The 16,183-nt window shown below is 50.2% G+C and overlaps 1 protein-coding gene across 1 annotated transcript; it reads right to left on the reverse strand.

The window, feature by feature from the left end:
• Positions 1-5,649: 5,649 nt before the first annotated feature.
• Positions 5,650-15,255, reverse strand: LOC132832559 (tektin-like protein 1). The gene is made up of 6 exons (XM_060850650.1): positions 14,606-15,255; positions 11,237-11,341; positions 9,121-9,322; positions 7,891-8,057; positions 6,413-6,508; positions 5,650-5,721 (listed from the first exon to the last, which is right to left on the reverse strand). Exons 1-6 carry the CDS (start codon positions 15,251-15,253, stop codon positions 5,650-5,652), a joined length of 1,290 nt encoding a protein of 429 aa, XP_060706633.1. The 5' UTR covers positions 15,254-15,255.
• Between the last annotated feature and the right edge of the window lie 928 nt (positions 15,256-16,183).

A 16,183-nucleotide genomic window follows, 5' to 3' on the forward strand; every position in this document is an offset into this window, starting at 1 on the left:
AACCTCCCCCGGCTCCGCGGAGCACGTCGATCCGCCCGGCGGGGACAGACGCAGCTCTGGGCATGCGCAGTCCCGTAAATGGCTATGCCTCCGCCATCTTTCGTATGGACACCCGGGAGACGCGTTCTCCCCCTCCATTCCCATCATGGAGCATGCGCGTCGGTGCCCGCTCGCCATCTTTACTCCGGGCAAAGGGGAAATTGGCGCGGCGCCATATTGAATGTGGGCAAGTTGAGAGCTGGCCATAACTGGCCTTTCTACCTTGCCCCAAAAATTATTTATTAAAATTATTTTTTTTTAAAAGAGTTCATTCAAAAATATGAGTGTTACTGTCATACACTGCCATTGCCCTTGAGAAGTTGATGGTGACCTACCCTATTGAACCTCTGCAGTCATTGGGGGTTGCAGGTCCACTCCTCAATGCCATTTTGGAAGGAGGTCCACGATTTTAACCCAGTGTAGTATATTACTAAGGCAGTATATTACTAAGATAATGAGGGTTGGTTTGAGAATCCACAGCGGGAAAAACTCTGCTCCATGTTTCAGACCCACAACCCGTCATCTCGCTCTGCTCCCAATCTCTTGGGATGTTGCCAGCCCTGCCTCATGCTCCCAGAGCTTGGATTTCAGATTTCCACTGGAAGTATTGTGCTTTTGCATCGTAGCAATGTAGGAAGCACAGCAACGAGATCCTATAAGCATCAATGTGATGACAACTAGGTCACCTGTTTTTAGTGATGTGCAGAAAACATTGGAAAGAACACTAGGGACACTGCGCCAGGTCTTCTTCAAAATAAGTGCCAAGGGATTTTCCACAAACCCCTGATAGGGTTAGCCAGCTCAACAGCATGTATTGCAACATGCCTTTAGAGTCATACAGCATGGAAACAGACTACTCAGTCCAACGCATCCATGCCAAACAATATCCCAAACTAAACTAGTCCCACCTGCCTGCACCTGGCCCATATTTCTCCAAACCTTTCCTATTCATGTACTTATCCAAACGTTTTTTAAACATTGTGGCTGTGCCCACATCCACCATTACCTGCACTGGTCTGGTGAAATCCACATTGATGCCGTAGGCCAGAGAACACAGGGATGGTTAACAGAGAGGGCTTGGTACAACTAAGAATGTCGGGCAGCAAGAGTTTTGAGCAACCTCTTGCTTATGGAGGGAAGAGGTGAGGAGGTCCATTCATTACTTTCAACAGGGAATCGAACCCAGCCTACACCTTCAAAACTGCACTGATACGTGATCAGCGAGGGGTGACTGGGAGAGTGTGGAACGGCAACTAACCAGGTATACAAACAGGAGTAATATACATCAATGACCACCGCCCACCTCAGGGACAAACATGTAAATGTGCTCCATCTAGATTGTGACTGAACTGAACACAGGACTAACAGTTGTCGCTTGTAATTCCCAGAGGTTGTTTGTTAATTGAACTGGAAAATTTGGTGCGAAGGATCATTGCGGAACAAGCGTTTAAAATGTTTTAATTATTGCTCATGGAAAGAAACACAAAACACTTAGCAGGACATAAATATATCCCAAGTCCTCCTCCATTTAGTTGCCACTCAGTGGCTTCGACTCATCTAGATGTATCCGAGCCGGTGCTTTCAGCTTGCGGAATCGGACTATCCCTGAATCTATTCGGAACCCAGCTTTTTTGTCACGTATGTTCTCATTTAGCCGCTTTCTTGCTACCTTCAACATTTCTATGTTTCGACTGGTTTCTGCCATTGCATTTTTTAGCACTCCGACACCCTAGTTGGCGATGAGGGGTGAGGGTTGGTTTGTGGGGGGTGAAACAAAAGAGATTGGGTTAAGCCGAAAGTTGGCGCTCAACATACTTTTCAAACACAAGTGCAAAGATTTTTCTCTACCCCTAACTTCCTCAAATCTCCCTCCACAGCACCTTCCAAACCCACCACCTGTCATCATCACCCGATGAAGGAGCGGTGCTCCAAAAGCTAATGCTTCCAATTAAACCTGTTGGACTATAACCTGATGTTGTGTGATTTTTAACTTTGTACACCCCAGTCCAACACCGGCATCTCCAAATCATGGTGCTCTCAGGGTAGCCCATGTTCCTGGAGTTAATATAAATAAATTGTCTCAGTTCTGGTATCATCTGTGGAAATCTGTGTCGCACCTCCTTTTGCGCCTCAGCATCATTTCTGTAAGATGAAAACTAGACCAGCATAATCTTATCGGTGGTGTTAGCATATAGTATTTATGTTTTCCATTTTCGGTCAGCAACACACCTGCTCCAGACACACCTTTTGCATCATTGCTACTTTCTAAGTCCCATCTCCATTCCCTTTAGTCCCGAAGCATGAACTTTTCCATCATTTAATCTCTCATGTCTTTTGCCCTGTTGATGATCTTTCCCTTTGTTTTTGTCCCTACCCTCCCCGCCAGTAGGAATTAATGACTTAGAGTCACACAGCATGGAATCTTAAAATTCTCCCTGTCCTGAAAGGTCAAGCCTGAAGCATTAACTCTGGTTCTCTCGCCCTGTCTCTCAGCAAACACTGTCACAACCTGCTGGATATTTCCTGCATTTTCCGTTTTCAATCCGGATTTCTAGCTTTCCGATTTGTGGTGTAATTACTCTTCTTGAAAAGTTTAAACGAGCTACTGGGCTTTTCAAGCCTAGGAATTAACCCAAGTGGGATTCTTTTGGATGTTATTAAAGTGGAAAGGGTGTGGGTTAGCAAGACTGGAGCGTTTGACTTGTAAGGAGAGGCTGGATGGGCTGGGACTTTTGTCGCTGAAGGGTCAGAGGCTGAGGAGTGACCTTGTAGAGGTTTATAAACTCATTAGGGACATAGGTAGGGTGAACAGCCAAAATCCTTCCCCAAGGTAGAGGAGTCCAAAAGCAGGGGTGCATAGGTTTAAGGTGAGAGGGGAAAGATTTAAAAGGGACCTAGAGGAGCAATATTTTCCACACAGAGGGTGATGCGTGTATGGAACAAGCTGCCAGAGAAGGTGGTGGAGGTGAGTATGATCACAACATTGAAAAGACATTTAGACAGGTCTATAGATGGGAAAAGTACAGAGGGATAAAGGCCAAATGCAGGCAAATGGGACCAGTTCCGTTTAGAATACCTGTTCGGCATGGATGAGTTAGACCAAAGAGTCTGTTTCCGTGCCTCAGATGACAGGATGCTAAATGCACTCTCAGAACGATTGACACGTACCCTTTGAGAGTCCAGAATCTCACAGAGTCAAGCTAAGGGCACTGTTACTCACAGAACACTAAAACTAATGGTGGGAAAGGGAAACTTGATCTCCAGATCTTTATAGGCTAGCTTTCCAGAAGAGTTTGGTATCAGCTCCACCTTTTTAGTGCATCCCCTGCCCCACCATTTCTGTTTCAATTCTTGATTGAGGTTGTTTTAAAAAGAAGCCAAGACAGTTCTGCTGCTGTTACCGGCAGGACGTTCCATTTTTGACGTTACTGCTCGAGAATAGGAAGAGGAAAGGGGGGGGGGGGTGGCCATTCAGCCCCTTCAGTTCTGCTTCACACCCACGGTGGCAATTCCATACCACAACTCCCATCTCCCTGCTTGAGATCCTTTAATACCTTCCAAACCCACCACCTCTCATCACCTGAAGGGACATGGGAGGCACATACATGGGAACACCAAGGTTGCAGTTTCACCATGCACTGGTCACGTATCAATGCAGTTTTTGAAAGTGCAGCCTGGGTTCGAGTTCTCATTGAAAATAATGAATGGACCTCCTCACCCCTCCCCTCCATGAGCGTGAGGTTGCTCTGAACTCTCAGTTGCACCTCAGTCCGAAAATTCTCACGAGCTGTAATCTCCTTGAGCCCCACAATCCTCTTGAGGTATCTGCCATCCTCCAATTCTGGCCCCCCGCCTTGAGTGTCCTCGATTTCAAATGTTCCGCTATTGAAAGTAAAGTGCAACAATCCCACATTTTGGAAGTACTCAGTTGATCCTGCACCCATTTCGCTCTTTGCAAGAAAGAAATAGACTTATCTGCGTAACCACCTTGACAAGAGTTGCTGCCTCAGGAAGTTGGGTCGCCGGATGACGCTGGTAAACCTTCACCAAAGGTCGGTCCAGCCGCTCACGCAGCATTAGGTGCCTGCTGTCCACTGGACCCTGGTGAACAAAGTGAACAAAAACAAGCACCCTCTTAAAGAGTTAGCTAGGAGTGAAGTCAGCCAACGCATGGCTTGTGTTACCAATCATCCGCCGACATTTCCGCCACCTCCAAAAAGACCCCACCACCAGGGATATATTTCCCTCCCCTTCCGCAAAGACCGTTCCCTCCGTGACTAACTGGTCAGGTCCACGCCCCCCCACAACCCACCCTCCCATCCTGGCACCTTCCCCTGCCACCGCAGGAACTGTAAAACCTGTGCCCACACCTCCTCCCTCACCCCTATCCAAGGCCCTAAAGGAGCCTTCCACATCCATCAAAGTTTTACCTGCACATCCACTAATATCATTTATTGTATCCGTTGCTCCCGATGCAGTCTCCTCTACATTGGGGAGACTGGGCGCCTCCTAGCAGAGAGCTTTAGGGAACATCTCCGGGACACCCGCACCAATCAACCACACCGCCCCGTGGCCCAACATTTCAACTCCCCCTCCCACTCTGCCGAGGACATGGAGGTCCTGGGCCTCCTTCACCACCGCTCCCTCACCACCAGACGCCTGGAGGAAGAACGCCTCATCTTCTGCCTCGGAACGCTTCAACCCCAGGGCATCAATGTGGACTTCAACAGTTTCCTTATTTCCCCTTCCCCCACCTCACCCTAGTTCCAAACTTCCAGCTCAGCACTGTCCCCATGACTTGTCCTACCTGTCTATCTCCTTTTCCACCTATCCACTCCACCCTCTCCTCCCTGACCTATCAACCTCATCCCCTCCCCCACTCACCCACTGTACTCTATGCTACTTTCTCCCATCCCCACCCTCCTCTAACTTATCTCTCCACGCTTCAGGCTCTCTGCTTTTATCCCTGATGAAGGGCTTTTGCCCAAAACATTGATTTTACTGCTCCTTGGATACTGCCTGAACTGCTGTGCTCTTCCAGCACCACTAATTCAGAATTACCAATCTTTGGACCAACTTAGAACCAAATTTGCACACTTCGGAACTATCATAAATGTAAACGTTGCTAAGGTGGAATAGAATCCCTACAGCGTGGAAGCAGGCCCTTCGCCCATCAAGTCCGTACTGAACCTCCGAAGAGTCACCCCATAACCCTGCGTTTCCCATAGCTAACCCCCTCCCCCTAAGCATGCACATCCTGGACACTACAGGACAAATTAGCATGGGCCAATCCACCTAACTTGCATGTCTTTAGATTGTGAGAGGAAACCAGAGCAGGAGGAATCGCGCACAGACATGGGGAGAACGTGCAGATTTCACCCAGCCAGTTGTCCGCGGGTGGAATCGATCCCAGGTCCCTGGTGCTGTGAGGCTAACTACTGAGCCACCGTGCCGCAGCTGTAGTCCCATAGGGCCGCTCTCCCATCAGAGAGAACGAAAGAGTGAGTGAGAGTGAGTATATAGAGGGAGAGAAAGATCAATGACTGGTGACGGCTTCACTTGAGGGTCACTATGCCTCAGGCAAGGGGGAAGTTTAAGATGGGGAGACCGTCATGGCGGTGGCATTAGCCAGCACAGGAAAAGAACCTGCGCTGTTGGCATCATCCCGTCAATTGAGGTCACCTACCCCGATATCACATTTAAGAGACTGGGTCATAATCTGGAAACTCCCTTCCCTCACGGCATTGATGGTGTCAGTGGTGGGTGGGTGGGTGGGGGGGGGGAGGGTGATATGCCTGCACCCCACTGACTGCAGCGGTTCAATACGGCAGCTCACCACCACCTTCTCAATGGCACTCTGGGATGGGCAATATATCTGCTGGAGACTCGTGCTCAGCGAGTGAGTACTTAACCACAAAGTACAATGAAATTCCAGAGACCTAACAGGAAAGTACTTGCACGGTGAACATCAAGAGGGAGGGGAGTAGGATCAGGGTGGAGTTGAGCCACTAACACTCACCCAGAAAGAGGGCCTCTTTCCGAAGGGACATCACCCAGGTCAGGAGGCAATGTGAATGGCAGTCTGCAATCTGTGCTCAATAACGGACATCTCCGTGCAAGCTGTGTCGTAAAAGGTGTGCGAGGAGTAACAATACCCCTGTGTTTTTAAGAGGGTAGGCAATTTGACCATTGGAAGGGTCTCAGAGGTCATTTGGAGAGGGTGATGGTGGGTTGGCTCGCTGAGCAGAGTCACCCAGGATCATGGTGCCCTCTGTGGGTTGGATCCACTCCCTCATTCTCCAGCTCTCCACCCCCGCCCCCCCCCATCAACCATCTCAACCTGAACCCCCTCCTGGCATGGCTCCCCACGTACCAGAACGACACCACTCGCCAATTCCATGTCATCATACCAGCGCTGCGTGCGATTAAGGGCAGCTCGTGTTTCCCCAGAGCTGACCTCCATGTGTTGCTGAAAGAGAGGGAAAACCCGAAACCAACATGGGTTAGCCAGTGCACACTCCACCAAACCCCATCCCCCCCCCTCCCCCCCCCACCCCCACCCCCCCAACCCCAAACCTCCAAATCGTTACAATCTTTAGTTCTGCTCTCAACTCTGCACCTCATGGAGATGGGTGGCATAGACACAGACCCTTCGGTCCAACTCATCCACGCCGACCAGATATCCTAAACTGACTAAATCTCATTTGCCAGCATTTGGTCCATATCCCTCTAAACCCTTCCTATTCATGTACTCATGCGGATGCCTTTCTATCGACATCATTGTACCAGCCTCCACAATTTCCTCTGGCAGGTCATTCAGGTTTTGGTCTAAGCTAACCAATAGACTTCAGTATTGATAACAATAAGTTATGGATATGGTGCTCTTTATTGACAGATGTACGTTATGCCATGCCATGTAGAGAGTGCTGACCTCTCTGACAACATCACCAGGAGACAGTGGCCAATTGCCTGTTCCACCCTCTCCCCTCTAGACTGCAAGCTGACGAATACAAGTCCCCATGCCAGGAAACTGAGCACTTGCATTTGACATCACAAGGGCAGTGCTGTACTGACTGAGGGTGAAATACTAAACCTCAGTCCCAGGTCTTGGGTGAACCTTTACTTCAGAGAGAAGCAAGGAAGACCACCCCAGTGTCCAGATCCATATTTGTCCCTCACTCAGGGTCACAATTCCAGCCTGTTAGTATGGTCTGTGAAACATTAGTGAGCAGCTACTGGAAGTTCCTAAAATAATAAAATCTGGAATACTGCCTTATCAAACACTCTACACTAACTCCACTAGAAGTTCAATTCAGATCAGCAAATATCACAAGTGGTACAGTTTGCCGATCTAAACTGACTTTGTTTCTGTGCAATATTTTGATTTAATTAAGTTCAGTACTGGCCATTATTTCACTGCTGTATTAATCCACCTAGCCTGCACATCTAAGGACTCTAAGGGGCAATGTAGTATGGTCAACCCAACAAACCTGCACATCTATGGACTGTGAACAAAACCCACACAGACACGGGGAGAATACGCAAACTTAACACAGACAGTCACCCAAGGCTGGAATTGAATCCAGGTCCCTTGGCACCATGAGGCAGCAGTGCTAACCACTGAGCCATTGTGCCACCCTGAGTCACCGTGCCACCCACATCCATCAAAGAAATTTCGACATCCCAACCAGTCGAGGCTGGCAAATACCCAAAAGATGGGTCATCACTTTTCAGAAGGCAGGGTTGGGAAAAGCTGACAAGGGTGCACAAACTAAAGAGGGAGGGGAGGGAAGTTAAGCACAGATGTCACAAAAACAGCTGCATGCATGTTCTCGGGTGACTGGTTCTTACCGTCATGGCCACACTCTCTGCCATCTTCTGAGTAAGCCCATCGTTGACTGATTTCTGTGCCCCTTTGATGACCACAACTGAGTCCTCTATTAACTTGTCGCTCTTCTCCCGTACATTCCTGGACTGGACAATGACACTTTTTGCATTATTCATCGCATTATCGCAAGCTGGTAACGGGATGAGATTTGGTCTTTACTAGCACGTTTCAGATAGCAATGTATCCAGATACACGAGTGAGCATTGTTTGGGGTTTTTCAGGATGGTCACTATCCTTCACCTCAATGCAGGTTCCAAGAACCAGGGCTGACAGCACCATTCATTTAATCACATCGCTAAGCACAGCAACACAACCATAATAGTGTACTCTGTAATGACATGGTTATACACTTGGTCCAGTCATTTATCCCTGGCAATTTTAGCAGTGTTTCATATGTATTCATTCGCAGGATATGGCTGCTGCTGGCTATACTGATTGTCATGGGGTCATTCAGGAGAACATCACAGGAGTTCCCTGATTGGGGATATTAACTGGTCCAATCTGGGAACCCTGGCTAACAGATAAGAACAGGGTGTCAGGCACCCTGCTCACTCTGAGGGAGATGGATCAGTGCTAAAGACTCTCCATGTGTAAATAAAATGTGACAGAATACCAGCCTTTGTGGAGAGATTTCACCGGCTAAGCCAGCATTCATTACTCCTCCCCAAGGACATATGAGAATCGACCTCACTGCTGTGGCTCTGCAGATATATGTGGGCCAGACCAGGTAAGGACAGCAGTTTTCCTTCCCTCAAGGACAATAGTGAACCAGATGATTTATTTTTCTGACAATCAACAATGGCATCATGGCATCCAGATTGTTATTGAATTCAAATTCCCCCACCTGCATGGTGGAGGATTCAAACACAGCTCCCCCCCCCCGCCCCCCGAACATTTCTTGGTTCTGCGGATTTATAGTCGAGCAATGATACCACTAGGCCGTTCCCTCTCCCAGTAGCATCCTTGCCTCTGAGCCTGACACTACTGTGGAATACAGCCCTCTCTATAGAGTGGTTCGCCTGACGGTGTGATACAGGCCTCCCCATGTGGACAGTTACTCCTGACACTGTGATATGTGTCTCCCCATGTGGACTGTTATTCCTGACGCTGTGATAAAGGCCTGTCCACATGGGCAGGTGTCTCCAGCACTGTACTGGATGCTCCCTGTACTGTGTGACTCTTTCTCGCCTTACCGTAGGTGTATGGGCCAACTGGTGTTGGTGAGGGCATCAAGTTAACGTCCCTGACTTCTGATAGTGCTTTGGTTATTCTCGGAGTCAGACAATCTGTTCTGGCTTCTTTGGTGGTCTGGCTCAGTAACTGAGGGACCAGATCAATGACCAGCATCCGCTCTTTGTAGCATTCTTGCAACTTTATCCGAGCAGCATCCAGTTTCTGAGAGAGGATTACAGACAGATACCATCACAAGAGCCTGGATGACTAGAAAAGTTTCACTACTTGCTACCTCCACAATGTGGCACACGTTTGCTGTCATTTCATTGTGGTTATAGCCACGAGCAAGGCCCTGAGGACTATTTTATCCTGAAATCAAAATCTTCATGCCCCAAGGTAGGGGCACCCTTAGGGCGGCACGGTGGCACAGTGGTTAGCACTGCTGCCTCACAGCGCCTGAGACCCGGGTTCATTTCCCGCCTCAGGCGACTGACTGTGTGGAGTTTGCACGTTCTACCCGTGTCTGCGTGGGTTTCCTCCGGGTGCTCCGGTTTCCTCCCACAGTCCAAAGATGTGCGGGTCAGGTGAATTGGCCATGGGAAATTGCCGACCAGATATCCTAAACTGACCGAGTCTCATTTACCAGCATTTGGTCCATATCCCTCTAAACCCTTCCTATTCATGTACTCATGCGGATGCCTTTCTATCGACATCATTGTACCAGCCTCCACAATTTCCTCTGGCAGGTCATTCAGGTTTTTGTCAAATCTAACCAACAGACTGCAGTATTGATCACAATAAGTTATGGATATGGTGCTCTTTATTGACAGATGTACGTTATGCCATGCCATATAGAGAGTGCTGACCTCTCTGACAACATCACCAGGAGACAGTGGCCAATTGCCTGTTCCACTCTCTCCCCTCTAGACTGCAAGCTGACGAATACAAGTCCCCATGCCAGGAAACTGAGCACTTGCATTTGACATCACAAGGGCAGTGCTGTATTGACTGAGGGTGAAATACTAAACCTCAGTCCCAGGTCTTGGGTGAACCTTTACTTCAGAGAGAAGCAAGGAAGACCACCCCAGTGTCCAGATCCATATTTGTCCCTCACTCGAGGTCACAATTCCAGCCTGTTGGTATGGTCTGTGAAACATTAGTGAGCAGCTACTGGAAGTTCCTAAAATAATAACACCTAAAATACTGCCTTATCAAACACTCTACACTAACTCCACTAGAAGTTCAATTCAGATCAGCAAATATCACAAGTGGTACAGTTTGCCGATCTAAACTGACTTTGTTTCTGTGCAATATTTTTGTTTCTGTATCTAACCCCGTGCTGTCCGCGTCCCGGGAGTGTTTGATGGGGACAGTGGAGGGAGTTTTACTCTGTATCTAACCCCGTGCTGTCCGCGTCCTGGGAGTGTTTGATGGGGACAGTGGAGGGAGTTTTACTCTGTATCTAACCCCATGCTGTCCCTGCCCTGGGAGTGTTTGATGGAGGACAGTGTAGAGAGAGCTTTACCCTGTATCTAACCCCATGCTGTCCCAGCCCTGGGAGTGTTTGATGGGGACAGTGTAGAGAGAGCTTTACTCTGTATCTAACCCTGTGCTGTCCCTGTCCTGGGAGTGTTTGAAGGGGACAGTGTAGAGTGAGCTTTACTTTGTATCTAACCCTGTGCTGTCCCTGTCCTGGGGGTGTTTGATGGGGACAGTGTAGAGAGAGCTTTACTCTGTATCTAACACTGTGCTGTCCCTGTCCTGGGAGTGTTTGATGGGGACAGTGTAGAGAGAGCTTTACTCTGTATCTAACCCCGTGCTGTCCCTGATATTTCTTTTGGAAGAACCATTGGAGGGATTGGCGTGTAGAGGCTCTCCTGTGTTGGTAACGAACCTGCCTCTGGACAGGTCTACACAACTTGCGTGTTGCGGGTGAGGTAGGGAGTCAATCACAGCAGGGTCAGTGGCCTGTCAGCACCAGACAAGGGTGACCTTCACCGAGAGACAGTCGGCCAGTGAACATGTGGATGGTGATGTAAAACGAGGGGGATTGCAGGCAGCCGGGGTGAAATGATAAAACCAGGAACACAGGCTTCTGTCAACAGGCCACCCTGACTGACCCTCCCAGCTGCTAACCTGAAGCATGTCCTTGATCGTGTGCAGAGGCTCCTCCAAGTTCGGTTTAATCTCGGACAGATGTTTCTTCTCCAGGCCAATCAGTAAATCAGCTCCATCGGGCTCCTGCACAGACCAGGACACAGCCAGGTGAAGCCATGTAAGATTCTGTCAATCGCTTTCTTTTAAGATTAGAATCAGTCTGACCATTGTGGCACAGATAGCCTCACGGGGAGTTAACACCTTCAATCCCTTAACTGGGCACCAATTGTTAAAGTGCACTTGAGAATGTAACTTTTAAAAAATGTCTTGTGATTTACATGTGAAAGAACTGAAACCAACATGGTAATTCTAAAAGGTGAGAGACTTAACAAACAATCCAGGTCTTTTTCAATGTATAATTCCAGTTGCATCACACTGTAAACCTTTGCTATAAATTCTGTGTCTTACAATCTTATACTCCACAATCACCTGATGAAGAAGCAGTGCTCCGAAAGCTAGTGCTTCCAAATAAACCTGTTGGACTGTAACCTGGTGTTGTGTGATTTTTAACTTTCTGTCGCCAGGTGAGTGTAGCAAACAAGAACCGAGGGTACAACACAGGAGTGAAAACTTCTGGCATCTTTGCAAACCTCCTGTCTCCTTCCCTCCTCGCATTGTTCAAGGGATCACTGCCCCACTCCTTTCAACATTAAAGGGATCAGCTCCTCTCTCTGCCCTCCCCCATCTCAATTTTAAAGGAATCAGCACCTCTCTCTCTCTCTCTCTCTCCGCCCTCCCCCCTGATATTAAAGAGGTCAGCACCTCTCTCCCTCTGTGCACCCTAGTTATTAAAGGGATCAGCACCTCTCTCTCCCCGTCCCTCGATATTAAAGGGGTCAGCACCTCTATCTCTCTCTGTCTCTCTTCCCCCCTAGATTTTAAAGAAATCACCACCTCCCCCTCTCTCTCTCTCTCTCTTCCCCCCTCAATATTAAAGGGATCAGCACTTCCCTCTCTCTTTTTCCCCCTAGATTTTAAAGGGATCAGCACTGTTTCTATCTGCCCCCTCGATATTAAAGAGCTCAGCACCTTTCTCTCTCTCCCCACCCCCAATATTAAAGGGATCAGCACCTCCCACTCTCTCTCTATTCCTCCCACCATTATTAAAGGGGTCAGTGCCTCTCTCTCTCTCTCTCTATCCCCTCTATATTAAAGAGGTCAGCACCTCTCTCTCTCTCTCTCTCTCTCTCCCCCACCAATATTAAAGGGATCAGCATCTCCCACTCTCTCTTCCCCCCTGATATTAAAGGGATCAACACCTCTCCCTCTCTCTCTATTCCTCCCGCCATTATCAAATGGGTCAGTGCCTCTCTGCACCCACCACCCCCTCCCCCCCAATATTAATGGGATCAGCATCTCATTCTCTCACCTCAATAATAAGGAGGCCAGTGCCTCACTCTCCCCTTAATATTAAGGAATCAGTTCTTGTCCCTTTCCCTGCTCCCCCCCCTCCTCAAAATATGAGGAACTCCTATCCAACTGATGTGTTTAAGATGATAATTCAGCCCGTTGCTCCCCACAACCCTCCTCCTCCACTATAGCATATCACCCTCTCAGGATCTGCTTCCATTTCTAGATCCCTCCTGTGCTTATCTGACAAAATAAACTTGCTGAGTTTACCTCAACCGTTCCCCTCGTTAAACACAATAACTATTCCCTCCGCACACAGGAGGATATGGTCAGCACAGATCTTGGTACCTGCTACCAGCAGACTGCCCGACTCTCATAGACACATCTCTACCCAGAGCTAGCCATCCCGAAACAGACAGGTGGGGGGGAGTGGGTGCGGTTCACAGAGCAGCTATGAGAGTATTTTCTATGGGTGCACAGATGTTAGCATGCTGGCTCAGTGGTTAGCACTGCTGCCTCACAGCACCAGGGAGCCGGGTTCGATTCCACCCCCAAGCAACTACCTGTGTTGAGTTTACACACTATGTCTGTGTGGATCTCCTCCCACTGCTCTGCTTTCCTCACAAGCATCCAAAGATGTGCAAGTGACATGGGTTAGCCATGGGACATGCAGGATCGGGGTGGGGCCTGAGGGGAGGGGGCCTCTTCAGAGGGCTTGTATAGACTCGATGGTCCAAATGGCCCACCTCCACACTGTGGGGGATTCTACGATGTCAAGTATCAATCGATTCCTTCAGGACCCCTCGCAGGTGAGGCTACGCAACTCCAGTGTCTTATGCCAAAACATACCTCTCAACCAACACTACTTGGATACAGGACATCTGTGCTTCGCCATTGGTGGGATCTTGCCGATCACAAAGGGGCTACTTGGCAACAGGGAGTCTAAGAATCACAACTCGCACGCAGTGAGTCGTGAGGAGGGTTTCAATGGAAACTTGTTGGAGGCAGGTTCCACTCAGCTATGCAAGAGGGATTTTGTTTTGGACAGTAATGGTTTGCAAGATACGGGAAAGGGCAGCCGATTGGCACTGGAGAATAAAGCTGGGCTGGATAATACAGCCGGTGCAGGCAAGGTGGGTGCTGAGTGGCCTTCTTCTGTACGGTAATCCTTCAGTGATTCTGGGCTGTCCTGGCATGGTCAAAGGGAGGTCCCCTAACTGGACAGAATCGGTTGATCACTGCGACGAAGGGTAGGAGCTCTGAAAAGTAAATGTGGGTGGAGCCGGGATCAGAATGTTGGTCAGGAAGCTACGGTGTGCAAGTGGAGATGTACGGCCTTGGGCAGGTTCCGACGTCATGTTGGGTTTGCACAGGAGGTTGGTGAGGCCACCTTTGGAGTCTTGTGTACAGCTCTGTTCGCCCTGCTATGGTGGGGGGGGGAGGAGTGGAGGGGTGGGGGGAGGATTGGAGGGTTGTTGGGAGGAGTGGAAGGTTGGGGGAGGAGTGGGAGGGAGGAAGGGAGGAGTGGGGATTGGGGGAGGAGTGGAGGAGGGGGGTAGAGTGGGGGTGGGGGGGAAGGCCTGGGGGTGAGGAGAGGAGTGGGCGGTGGGGGGGGGTGAGGAAGGGGGAGGATTGGGGGTGGGGTCGAGTGGGGGGGAGGAGTGGGGGAGTGGGAGGGATTGGGGCTGGGGGGAAGTAGTGGGGCGGTGGGGGGAAGGGGAGGGGGAAGATTGTGGGGTTGGGAGTGGGGAGGAGTGGGGGAGTGGAGGATTGTAAGAGGCGTGGGACGGTGGGGGGGGAAGTGTGGGGGGTGGGGGGGATGATTGTGGGAGGGAGTGGGGAGGGCAGGAGTGAGGGGAAGGGGGGGAGTGGAGGGGAGGAGTGGGGTGGGGGAAGGATTGGGGATGGGCAGGAGAGGGGCGGGGGAAGTGGGGAGGGGAAGGGAAAGTAGGGAGCTGTGTCCCAAGCGGAGTGCGGTGACCGGCGGAACCCACTCACCCGTTCCAAGGCCGGCCGCATCTTGCGCATCTCGTTGGTCATGCGGTTGAGGACCAGGCCCTTGCGGATGTCCGCCAGGGCCAGCCGCAGCTTGTCCCGGGTCTCCTTCAGCCGGAAGATCTCGCTGTTGACGCGGTTGATCTGGTCCAGGAGGTGGCCGATGACCGAGCGGGTCTGCAGCATGTAGCTGCCGATCTGCTCATTGCTCTGCATGGCGCACAGGTCCCGCAGGAAGGGCAGCAGCTCCATCTCCAGCTTGAAGCCCCAGCCCGTGTCCTTGCCCTCGGGCACCTTGTAGAGGATGTCGCTGCTCGGGTCTTCGGTGGAGGCCGTCACGCTGCACACATTCTTCTTGGCCTCCTCCAGGGCCTCCCTCTCCTGCTGCATCCTCTGCTGGCGGGACTTGAACTTCTCCAGTGACTCGGGGTTCTCCGACAGCGCCCCAGGCAGGTACTTGCAGCCCTTCCTCCTGGCCAGGCGTCGGGCCTGGTTCTCGAACAGGGTGGCCGAGCGGAACGGGGTGTCCTGGTAGCGGTGGGCCGTGATCTCGATGGCGGCCTCAGCCAGCCCCACCGCTTTGATGGCCCTGTCCCGCCAGGCTTTGGGCCCGATGGATGCCGGGGGAATCTTCACGCTTTTCCACTCCATCGCGAGTCTGAGGAGGAGAAGGGGAAAGGGTTTCTGGTCAGAGCTCAGGGAAGGGGAAGTAGGAGTGGGAAGGTAGTGTGTCCGAACAATACACACACATACACACACATACCTCATAACACACACACACACACACACACACACACACAAACTCATGTCAGACACATACAAATACAACACACAACACAGACATATATTTACGTGCACAATACTCACAAACACACTCTTCACAACACATACACAGACAATCACACAGACACGTGCATACACACACACACACCCCTGCACACAGCTACACACACACGACACAGACAAACACACCTCACACACCTCACAACACTCGCACACAGACAGACACACACAAGACACAGGTACACACCTCATAGCACACACACACACACACACATGCATGCCCTTTCAGACATACTCACACACACACAACTCACAATACAGACACACACACATACAGACAACACAGACAAACATACCTCACAACACACACAAAGACGCACACATACAACACACAACACAAACATATATTTAAACACACACACTACACATTTCAATCACTAACTCAGGCCTCCCTCTTTCTCTCCTGCTGCCCACATTCTCACCATGGCCTCAAGCCTTCCCCCACAATGACTCCCCTGTGCAGTGCAAATGGTCTCCTGGAATCCAGGCTAGTCTCCTTGTAACTATTACTGGCATCCACACACCCTCCCCTGTCGGAGCCAATTGCTCAAAGTACATTCAGTTCCTCGTCCTTACTGCCAAGCTCTCATGAATCTCTCAGCTCCCGGTTGTCAGCCCTATATCCCACAGCACAGACTCTCATTCCCTGCTGTCAGCTGCTGTGATATCAATTTAAGCGAATGTGCAAATTATATATCATTATCTCTTGGGGATGTAAAGCAGCTTGTGGCCAGCAGG

This window comes from Hemiscyllium ocellatum, chromosome 35 (assembly GCF_020745735.1).
Source record: "Hemiscyllium ocellatum isolate sHemOce1 chromosome 35, sHemOce1.pat.X.cur, whole genome shotgun sequence".
Classification (NCBI taxonomy): domain Eukaryota; kingdom Metazoa; phylum Chordata; class Chondrichthyes; order Orectolobiformes; family Hemiscylliidae; genus Hemiscyllium; species Hemiscyllium ocellatum.

What these genes read in the sequence shown, in the direction of transcription:
- LOC132832559 (XM_060850650.1), bottom strand. Translation starts at nt 15,253, where the DNA reads ATGGAGTGGAAAAGCGTGAAGATTCCCCCGGCATCCATCGGGCCCAAA. An exon ending in CGATCAAGGACATGCTTCAG is followed by an intron (nt 9,323 to 11,236) that starts GTTAGCAGCTGG and finishes ATCCTCTCTCAG; the next exon opens with AAACTGGATGCTGCTCGGAT. An exon ending in CAGAGAGTGTGGCCATGACG is followed by an intron (nt 6,509 to 7,890) that starts GTAAGAACCAGT and finishes CCTCTCTTTCAG; the next exon opens with CAACACATGGAGGTCAGCTC.